The sequence below is a fragment of the Octopus bimaculoides genome, chromosome 4 (assembly GCF_046866305.1).
Source record: "Octopus bimaculoides isolate indiv1 chromosome 4, ASM4686630v1, whole genome shotgun sequence".
NCBI classification, from domain to species: domain Eukaryota; kingdom Metazoa; phylum Mollusca; class Cephalopoda; order Octopoda; family Octopodidae; genus Octopus; species Octopus bimaculoides.
This window is the reverse complement of record NC_142931.1, coordinates 128,483,939-128,495,780: the sequence shown is the minus strand read 5'-3', so window position 1 is coordinate 128,495,780 and position 11,842 is coordinate 128,483,939. Positions and strand designations below refer to the sequence as shown.

Below are 11,842 nucleotides of genomic sequence, written 5' to 3'. Positions count from 1 at the left end.
ACATTAACCCTTTTGATACCAACTCACCTGAGACCACCTGTGGCTCTATGGTACAAACATCTTATTTTCAAGAGTTCTGAACTAAAATCTTCCAACAGAACTTAGTATTAATTTATGAACCAAACACCAATTAATAACGACAATGTTATTTTCTTTATTTCCAAAGTTAATTGAAGTAAAGACAGAGCATCTCAACAGAAATATGGTAACAAAAGAGTTAAAGAGAACATGGAAATACTATCTTCACCATATGGGACACAAGGACACTGTTTTGCATTATGAAGGACACAGAGGCACTATCTGCATTATAAGGGGAAGAGAGACACTATCTTATATATTAAAAGGCAAGTTGTCTGTGTGTGCGTTGTGTAAACCACTTCTACTCCTACAATTTTCAACTGAATTTCACCAAAATTTAATATGTGTGCTCTCTTTGACTTAGGACGCTTTTTCTTATAATTTTTTCCTTGAAGTTCCACGCCCCCAACATAAATAGACCAATCTCAAATGCTGTTGCACAAGCTGCAGAGACTGCAGCACAACATGCAGATCGACTTACAAGAAATGCTGTAGCAACTGCTGCTGCATGCGCTACAGTAACTACAGGGGAAAGACAACAATAGATGTTGCTCTATGCAGCAAACAGGAAAACATCAGGTAACTATACCCTTGTCACCTTGTTTATTTCATTAGTGTAATCTTCACAGTATGCCCTCCGTTAAGTGCCCCCAATTGTGAGGTAGGCAACAGATACTACACTTTTCATCTTTTTTGCACAGGCCACGCGTCAAATTTTTTGTTCAGATAATGTTGTATGTACAACCCAGTGAAACAGCAGGTAAACATACTATTTCTCTTTATGTCATAACTTTAGGCTCAACCTTTCCATCTGCTAAACAGCATAAGTCAGCAGTTATGTGGTAAGGAAAATAAACTCAATTACTGCTGTTTTTTTACAGATTGACCGACAGTCTCAATGGAAAACAATGACAATGGCGTGGGTGTATGACTCTGCATGTTCACTATTGTGCTAAATAAATCAAACAACGTAGGGAACATCTGCCATTATGATTTCTTTCATTCTGTTCAGAGGTGCATCCGTGAATGGTCTAATAACCAAACAGGCATACTTAACAAACAACCCTGGGCAACACCGGGTACGCCTGCTAGCTTACATAATAGGGGACAACAGACACTTGACATTTTTAGCAATACAGGAACAGTCTACACTACATGAGATAGAGACACTATCTACACATTGTAATTCAGGGACAGTCTATATTATATTGGACACAGGAACACTGTCTACATTATAAAGGATACAGGGACATTGTCTACATTATAAGAGATATTTGAGGCAGTCTACACTATATAGGATTGAGAAACACTATCTAGATTATAACATTGTATAAATTATATGGGACATGGGTACACTACATATTTAATAGGAAGAACAGGGACACTATCTACAATATCTGGGCTACAGAGATACTATATACATTACAAGGACACTGTCTACATTAAAGGAGACAGAAGAACCCTACTTCTGGCATTACTGAAATAGAGAGGTGGTTCCTGTAACCTTTCTGTTAAATGTGATGCTTATTTATTCACACTGTGTTATCATGTGTTATCACATCGTGTAAAGTGTTTGATGATGTGATTGTTCATATTTAAAATGACATAGTTGGGTAGATGTGAAGGAAAAGATTTGGCCAGTTTGATCATAAAGCAGGTTAAATATTTTGGCCAGACATGGTTAGTTTAAATTCTAAAGGGTTGAAGTTTTGACCAAACCATAAAAAAAGTATGATAATCAGAGATAGATAAGAGTGTAATGGTGCCTTAACTCTTTTGATACCAACCCACCTGAAACTGCCTCTGGTCCTATGATAAAAACTGCCTGTTTGAAGAGATCTAAATTAACTCTTTTGCTATCAACCAACCTGAGACTGTCCCTCATCCTATGGTAAAAAAAACTACCTTATTTACAGTGATCTCAATGAAAACCTTTCATCAAAATTTTATGTTAATTTATGTTCCAAAGTTATCTTCTGAATTAATTGAAACAAAGGATGTGCATTTCAATAGAAATATGGTAACAAAAGGGTCAAATCAATCCATCAAACTTTCATGTTAATTTATGTTCCGAACACCAGCTTAATAACAACAGTCATTTTACTAAATGCTCCATTACGCTCAAAAATCATTTGAAACAAAAGCTGTGTATTTAAATAGAGAGACGGCAGAAAAAAGGCTATGGAAGATGAATTTGTGTAACAAGGTGATTTAGTTGTGGTTGATTAATTTAGGAGTGTCCCACTTATGTTTTATTAGGTTACAAGTTCCATTCAATTGAAACAACTAGAAATAAATAGATATGGGGAATCCTGAATAAGATCACTCAAATTTTAAGATACAATAGCTAAATATCTTTCAAATTACACCTTATCACCAATTAAAAAAACCGTACACATTGGAGGATGTTGTTCCAGGTACACTATATCTGCAAAGATTGTTCTAGATATGACTTGAAACTGCACCCAGTAGTGATGCCCTGCTTCAAGAATTCCAGGTTTCTGAGTGTAGGACCACTTCTTAGCCAGCATTGTTCCCACTTCTACTCTGAGCTGGAATAGTAGCACTTGTCAGGATCTCAGCTACAGGTTAATTAGCAAATTATGGAAGAAACTCCAAGCACAAACCCTCACTGCTTTGAGAGTGCCTTCGGAAAGGAAAAGGCAAGGGGAGTCAACCCTGACTGCAAATCAATGAGTAGAGTTCCTTAGGGAGCCTGGTATCCTCCTTGACACCCTTCTGGCAACTCCAGGGTAGATGGAGCTTCTCAGCCTTCTAGCGCAATTCATCTAGGAGAAGTCCACTCCAATGTAAAACCTACAGCTTGCTGGTCACCAAGGCCATCTTAGCCAGCTGAGCCACTGTGGTCAGAACTCCAAGTCTAAAGAATGGGGTCAAACTCCATAGATTGATTGTCACTTTGAAACTACTAAATGCAGGGAGGAAGATAATCTCCACATCGTCAAGGATCAGTTTACATAGAAATTCAAGGGCATGCTGTACTTCCTCATGATCTTCAGAAATGTAAAAAGACTGTCATTATTATATCTGTAAGAAAGAGAGGAAAGTAAGGGCTGTAAGGGTTTTGATCACAGAGTTGCTGGATCAAGGCTAACTTGGGAATATACAACAACAAAAATTTGGAATAAATATTTTACTGAAAAAAACAACAGAATACTGGAAGAGCAAGAGCAATACTTACCATTTTACAACAGATCTTATGTTTTGACACTAAGACTGAATATTATAGCTAAACATCTCACTTGTCTATGTTCTATGAGAATTCTGATACAAAATAATAATAATAAAATCTAACTGCAAATAAAATAAACAAAATCAAATGAGATTGAAAAGACTGAATGTAACTGAAGTAGTGAGGCAGGCAGGTAAGTGCAAGGGTAAATACTGTATTGAAGTTGTCAGCTAAAATGTTTACAAGTACCAAGGCCCTCTCTCTAGGGATGGACCAACAGAAGAAAATGGAGACATTTCTATAGCTTAATAAGTTTGGTGATTGTAATGAAATAGAACTATATTGCAAGGGAAAGGGTTAATACAACAGTATGGAGTAGGTACCATCAAACTGTCACTGCAGAATGGAGTCAATAGAACAGAGCAAGGCGAATTCTAGCAATATCTAAGAAATACAGCAAACTAAAAACTTACCTTAAACAAGACAATATAGTCCCCTACATACCTGATGAAATGAAACACAAGAGCCATAATAAATAAGGGAGAGAAAAACTTTTTCATTAAATAAGATTTGCAGTAGATGAACTGGAAATACATCAGTTACTATCTGATAGTTACTGTAGTTTAGTTATTGTATGATAGTTACTGTCTTTTAATTACTATTGAACCATTTTCAGATGGTCAAAATAAATGGATGAAAGAATGATAATGGGGCCTAGATGTAGAGTTGTTATAAAATAGCAACAAAATATGAGATCTTTCTATGGTGAGGAAATTTGTTGAAACACTTAAATGGAAAATATTATACCTACCATAAATCAGAATAATTATGTACCGCTGCTTATTATCATTTTACTTAAATCATAACCACATCTCATTGCCGTATACTTAGGTCATAGTGCAAAATATCTAAGTTGTACTGCAGCAGCTGTCACATAACAAGCAGACATAGCCACACTGCAGTACATGTAAGTCATACAAGTTACACTGCAATACACAGAGGTCACAGGAGTCACACAGATGCACACCTGGATCGTTCCAGTCAAAATTCAGTGCTCTTATGTCTGCATACTGTCCATACTGCAGTACACTTAGGTTAGAGCAGCCACTCTGAAATATACCCCATTTATATCAGTCATACTCAAGTACACCTGGATCATATATGAACTTTGGTCTGAGGTCAATTTGTCATAGTGTGCCAAAATAGTGATATGAAGCATGTTTAGTCTATTTTATAGTCAATAATGTCATAAATATATTTATATCAATGTTGTAGATACTGATACAGTATTTAGAAATAGAGGAACAGTACAAAGGAAACAGCTAAGTGGATATAACACTAAGCTTTGAGTCTATAGGTCTCAAGTTCAAACCCTCTGTGCTTAGTCGTTTAATTCAAAATGATTTTGTCTATTTTCACCATCAAGTGAAACCCACACTGGAATACTGTTTATCAGGGACAGTGCTGCTGCTATATGTACACACAGCTTGATCAAATCCCCCAAATGGTTACCCAAATGATCGGCATGGAGTTACTCGCCATCTCACCAACATACTCCAATCATTGTTTCACAGATGTACTCTCTGTTCACTTTACCTTTTCTAGTTATTTCATCTGTCTCAGAGCTGGCTGTTCTTGTGCTATATCCACTCAGACCCACTTATCTTTCCTCCTCTCTTCCTCCATACAGTGTTCACTCCCCAACTCCAGGCTCTACACCAACCATTATTCTCAATCTTTCCAGAAAATCAACCTTCTGGAGATCCATCCTTATGTCATATTTTTTTCAGCACTTCTTCAAGAAGTACATCACTCACATCAATCTCACTGGTTTTGGAAAGCCCACAAAGGCCATGGTTACAAACCATTCCTTCCAACCAAAAACCATGAAAGCAAAAATTACAAGATCATCAGGAAATGTTATCTGGGAGATACTGACACCTAAGCAAAGAGTTACCTCTTATCTTCTTAATGTAAATGTCTTCTAAGTCCCCAAGGAGGCTTTTAAGAGGTGATGTTTGAAACATTTGTGTGGAGCAGATGAGATAAATTTCTCCCTAGTTTGATGCTAGTTCATTGCAAGTAACATTCCTAACAACTGAACAATCTGAAGCAATGCAGAATTAAGTACTCGGCTCAAACCACTTGCAGCAGATTTGAACTTATTACCAATGGAGAGGTAATCTTAACTACTCAGTCATCTTCATTCTACATCCTTTTAAAGCCATCAAACCAAAGTTAAACAACAACCCTTAGTAGTCACACGAGGAGGCTAGACAAGATATTTGTTTGTATTTTCAATAACATAGGCGTAGGAGTGGCTGTGTGGTAAGTAGCTTGCTTACCAACCACATGGTTCCGGATTCAGTCCCACTGCGTGGCACCTTTGGCAAGTGTCTTCTACTATAGCCTCGGGCCGACCAAAGCCTTGTGAGTGGATTTGGTAGACAAAAACTGAAAGAAGCCCATCATGTATATGTATATATACATATGTATGTATGTATGTGTGTCTGTGTTTGTCTCCCCAGCATCGCTTGACAACCGATGCTGGTGTGTTTACGTCCCCGTAACTTAGTGGCTCGGCAAAAAGAGACCGATAGAATAAGTACTAGGCTTACAAAGAATAAGTCCTGGGGTTCATTTGCTCGACTAAAGGCGGTGCTCCAGCATGGCCACAGTCAAATGACTGAAACAAGTAAAAGAGTAAAGAGAGTAACATAAAAGTTTGATAGTCACAGGTATGTTATACTTACATTATGGCCACCATAGAAAGCTATCTCCTCAGCATTACTGATCACCCTGGAGTGCATGTAACGTAGCTCTCCTTTACGCTTTGCCTCTTCAGCAGCTAACTTTCCAAACCGAGGGGACACTGCTCTCAGAACCTAAAGATAAGTTAGAAAGAAGAACATTATATTGAAACTAAAAACAAAAGCAAACATTAAAAAATTTAGGATTTAACCCTTTAACATTCAGATTTCTCTGTCAAATGTAATGCTTATTTATTTACACAGATTTGATTTAGTCATGCATTATCTCTTAGCTTTGAGATTTCAGTGATGTGATTGGTTATTTTTAGAATGACATTGTAGAGTAAGTGTGAGAGGTCGGATTTATCTGGTTTTAACATAAAACAGGTGGAATGTTTTGGCCAGATATGACCAGTTTAAATACTAAAGGGTTAAAGTTCAGGCATAAAACTACTCAGAAAAGCAGGAAAAAAATGTGAAGAAGTTGTTGTCTGACGGAGCAAACCTAAGATTTAAAATATTCCATATGTTATCATTGTGGTTTTATTTTCAAACATAAATGTAAGACATTCATTTTTTTTTGGTTTGTCTTTAACATAGGATAAAGTGATTAGAAGGAGATTTAGTAGCTATTTCTAGCAGATTAAATGACCATAGAGAGGCTCTCACAATTGAGGCTTGAGAGAATAGAAATAAGAAAATAGTAAGAAGAGAAAAAAGAGAAGCTGGTAGAGGTCAGTAGTGACCAGTAAATAAAAGTTGAAATGTGAAAAAACAAACCAGAATTAAAAACACATTAACATTTTTCATGGCATTCCAAATGTTAACTCATTTGTAATGAAACATTCTGAAATATTAGAAATCATTTTTTTTCAGATTTAGTTTTAGTTCTCCCCACTCCCCTCAGAGCATCAGGTGACAAGAGATCTCCACCTAGCATGATGGCAAACTTGGTTATGGACCTACTCTCAGACCAGGCACTTCTCCACAGTCTTCAACCAAACCTTGATAAGTCTGCCATGTCTCCTCCCCCTCTCCCACCATGCACTAGTTTCCACTCAAAAGAAGCTCTCACTGGTTACTTCATGAGTATGTGTAACATGGGACCAAGCACTTCCTATCATCTCACAGTGATGGTATCACATAGATTACCTGGTCCTTTCCATTACTACTCCATTTGTGATGTGGTCCTGAGGCAATGTTCATGGAAAACACCTCTTCAGTTCTACAGATTGTGCTGGTCTTTTTCCACATACTGCAGGCTCAAGTTGTCATTAGCATGATAAAGGATGTACACAAGAAAGGTTTGGTGCCTTGATTGATGGAGGAATTGGATCATACAGGCTTCAGATGGTGGAAGAAGATAGCTACAGTTTTGTTGAGTCTCTTTTCCATATCATCTTCTGAGTTTCTAATAGTAGTAATATTACTAGCCAAAGACAGGAGAGAATTGATGATCTTCCAGCTGGACTTGCTGCTGTGTCTCACCAATAATCATCACTTTTGTCTTTACATTGCTAATGCAAAAGAAAAAAACAAACAAAAAAAAACAAAACAATCTCTGAGTTGCTAATGTTGAGATATGTCTTAAATTACCATAGATGTGGTACTAAGTGGTACCACAACATCAGCAAAGTCAAGATTTGTGAATCTTCCTTGCAACCCCCCACCCCCCACCCCGCCGTCTTTGATGCCATATGCTGAATCCCCATGAACTTCTTTACTGCCTAGAAAATTTTTATAAATTCCACCCTTGATATATTTTTATTAAAATGTGGTTTCCAAGTTTCTTTTTTTTTAATGAAGATTTCAACTACACATTAATCAGAAAACTAAATTTTTTTCATTGCGACAAATTTTTTTTACATCTTACACTTGTATCCCCTTTCTTCTATTGTTTCCTTGCAATGCTCACTCCCTTTCTCTCTTACTCTCTCTTTCCATCTCTTCTTTATTTACTGCTTCTATTCCTGTTAGTCTTTCTACTTCTATGTCACCATAACCTTTTCTCTCTCACTCTTATTTTTCTGCTTTTTCAACATCTTGCTCCCTTTGGTCTTAGTCTTTTCCCCTCTCACTGTACCCCTTCCCTTTTTATTTCATTTAATACCTTTCATCGTTCCCCAGAACACTTTGTTACATTTACTTTGTTCCTAGTCATGCTATCTCTCTCTTTCTCTCTACCACTTTCATTCAATTGTTTTTGTTAGAGATAGGCGTTAACAACATTTTAGGGATACTTTAAGAATATCAGTGAAAACTTTTATACTACATATATTAATCATATCATAATCACTTTGAAATTTTTCATTTCAAGTTTACTACAAGCAAACATAACATACAGTAGCAGAAAACCACCCAGATGACAGTGTTTTTGCTAGTATTTAGAATTCAAAATAAAACACTTCAGTTTTCTGTCAACAATTTAGATACTAATAATTTGATATTTCTACACAAGCCCTGAGATAATGGCTAGTGTAATAGTGATGACATTTTCATAATGATATGAAATGAAATCTAAGCCTGTCAGTCCATTGCAAAAAACTATGACAAATGTGAAAGAAATGCAGCTAATTTTATACATACTTACAGACACACACATACAGACACACACACACACACACACATACATATGTATAAATATATATGCACATTGGGTGTTCTAGTTAAATTTGATGATTTTTCATGTTTCTCTTTTTAAGAACAACTTGATGTATTGGTGAACAGTCGACAGTGTTAGAGAGCATAGAGATGAAAGCTGTGATTGAGAAAAACTAAGCTGACATGGAGGACTGGAAGCCATCTGAATATTGAGAAAGAGTTACCAGTGTCATGATGATTCATGCCAAGTGTCAAAATGCCAGACTCATGATTACTGGCTCAATGTTCTGTGATCAATGTAAAGGGTGTACGATGTGACATGGACATCATGAAAGTCAAGTGCACTAGAATGGGCAAGGATAAAGATCTCCCTTGAGCCATGGAACATCTTAGATTCCAGGACGGAAATCTTTGGACCCTGCTTACACTTCAGGCAATCCCTAGTGAGATCCCGAGACCTGCAAGCTGACTGGGTGGATTCCAGATAGTGGTCAAAGGGAGACAATCCCTTGCACTTGACCTTTCTTCTTTATATGTTCAAAAACTAACCACAAGGCCTTTTCTACCTCCATTTTGAAGAGAGGTTATAGGCTAATGGCCATTAGAGTCTGAAGAAACATGTAAAACTAAGTGCTTTATGGATGCAAAACCCTGGTAACCCGATGAACCGGCCATAACTATCTTTCTCTAAATATTCTACTGCTCTACATCTTAGAGTGTGCTTCTCTTTCAGATCTATGATTTACTGACAATATAAATATATATGTATATATATATATATATATTAATAGTAATGGTAAGACAACAAAAGAATGAAAGAGACCTCAATAATATGTAAATAGAGGAATTTATCTGTAATATAATATGTGACAATTATTCGGTTGCCATAATAAAACTCCAAGTTTCGGATGTCTGGGCGGAAACCTTCACTGGCATCTCTTCAGTTATTGAGGCAATCAAAATATTTTGATTGCTTCAATAACTGAAGAGATGCCGGTGAAGGTTTCCGCCCCGGCATCCGAAACTCAGAGTTTTATTATAGCAACTGAATAACTGTCACATATTATATATATATATATATATATATATATATATATATATATATATATATATATATATATATATTTATATATAGATATATATATAACTTAATTGAGAAAGTAGTATGTTTATATATATATACATACTACTTTCTGAATGAAAGTTCAGTTCTGAAAACTAGTTCAAAATGATAAAAAAAAAAATGCTGATTACATGAGTCAGAGATAAAAGAGCTTCATTGTCCCATCAATAAGTAGAAATAACTGATTTATATTTGGGTATAATTAGGAAGATAATTCTAATCAACTAAGTGGTAAACAACTCTAAAATAGAACCAATTTCAATTAACTGAAAGACTTGGCAAATAATAAAAGAAATATCAAAACAAGTATTAGATAAAAAAACAAGAAAAAATAATTAAGATGGAATGAACAAGAAGGCAGGGAATTAAGAAGCTGGTCAAGGATTTCCCCTGGCAGTAAATCAGAGATAATGACTTTTAATAAAGTTATTAAAATAAATGGAAGCTTGAGAAAATAGTTTATAAATGCAACAGTAAAATAATCAATATTGCTTAATTATTTTTGTAGGAACAATAGCAGGAGAACAAAGAGAATCTTAAGGATCTGAACTGGATTGAAGTTTATCTCAGGGTTTTCTTCTCTGGCTACGTCTTAAGTAATGATGTTCGGGTTGAGTCCAGCTTAACACACATGGAACACAAGTTATACGTTAATCCTTTGCAATAACAACTGATAACATAATTGATATTTAATCATTTGAATTATTCACTACAGTGGCCATCTTGTTCATGACAACTTCTTCAAAGTTACAAATGTTGATTTCTAAGTTAAGTACAAGGTCATGTGGAGGCGCTTTGGCCCAGTGGTTAGGGCAGCGGACTCACGGTCATAGGATCGCGGTTTCGATTCCCAGACCGGGCGTTGTGAGTGTTTATTGAGCGAAAACACCTAAAACTCCACAAGGCTCCGGCAGGGGATGGTAGCGAACCCTGCTGTACTCTTTCACCACAACTTTCTCTCACTCTTACTTCCTGTTTCTGTTGTGCCTGTAATTCAAAGGGTCAGCTTTGTCACACTGTGTCACGCTGAATATCCCCGAGAACTACGTTAAGGGTACACGTGTCTGTGGAGAGCTCAGCCACTTGCACGTTAATTCAACGAGCAGGCTGTTCCGTTGATCGGATCAACTGGAACCCTCGACGTCGTAAGCGAAGGAGTGCCAACAACAAGGCCATACTTTGTTGTATTTTGGGAGGGTCATTACGCCAATAACAAACACACACTGGTTCTGTTTAACTTCTTTTATTATTATTATTAGTCTATTGAAGGTAGTAAGCCTGCTAAATGTTTAGTGGTATTTCATCTGTCTTTATGTTCTGAGTTTAAGATTTCACTGAGGTCGATTTCACTTTTCATCCTTTCAGGATCAATGAAACAAATACCAATTAAGCACTGGGGTTGATGTAATCAACTACTTCCATCCCACCGAATTTTAGGCTTTGTTCCTATAGTAGAAAGGATTATTATTAGTTAATTGGCTAACCATTTAACCAATTAATTAAACAATTCTATGTTAATCATTGATCAGTCCAGTCAATCAATCAGCTAGGTTTATCAAAGTTCTTTCATCACCATTCATGTCCTCATCAATGATACACTCTCTCTAACCCCAGGTCTGAGGTTGCAAATGGTGATAAAAGGACTTCAACAAAGCTAGCTGATTGATTGACTGACTAAATGATTAATCAAACAATTGATTAGTTAATTGGTCGCATAGTTAACCAATTCATCATCATTATCATCATCGTTGTCGTCGTCGTTTAACATCCACTTTCCATGCTGGCATCGATCGGACAGTTTGACTGAGGACTGGTGAGTCAGAAGGCTGCACCAGGCTCCAATCTGATCTGGCAGAGTTTCTACAGCTGGATGCCCTTCCTAATGCCAACCACTCCAAGAGTGTAGTGGGTGCTTTTACATGTCACCAGCACGAGGGCCAGTCAGGCGGTTATGGCAACGACCACACTCATGCTCAAAAGGTGTTTTTATGTGCTACCTGCACGGGAGCCAGTCCAGCGGCACTGGCAACGACCACACTCGAATTTTGTTTTTCAAGTGCCACCAGCACATGTGCCAGTAAGGCGACGCTGGCAACG

The 11,842-nt window shown here is 36.9% G+C and overlaps 1 protein-coding gene across 1 annotated transcript in view; it reads right to left on the bottom strand.

Annotated features, from left to right (window-relative positions):
• The window catches only part of LOC106871171 (ATP-binding cassette sub-family D member 2), a 43,668-nt gene that overhangs the window by 20,987 nt on the left and 10,839 nt on the right, over positions 1–11,842 (bottom strand). Inside the window, exon 2 of the mRNA XM_014917501.3 lies at positions 6,025–6,156. Coding sequence (XP_014772987.1) covers positions 6,025–6,156 — 132 coding nt within the window. The remainder of the gene's footprint in view (positions 1–6,024; positions 6,157–11,842) is intronic.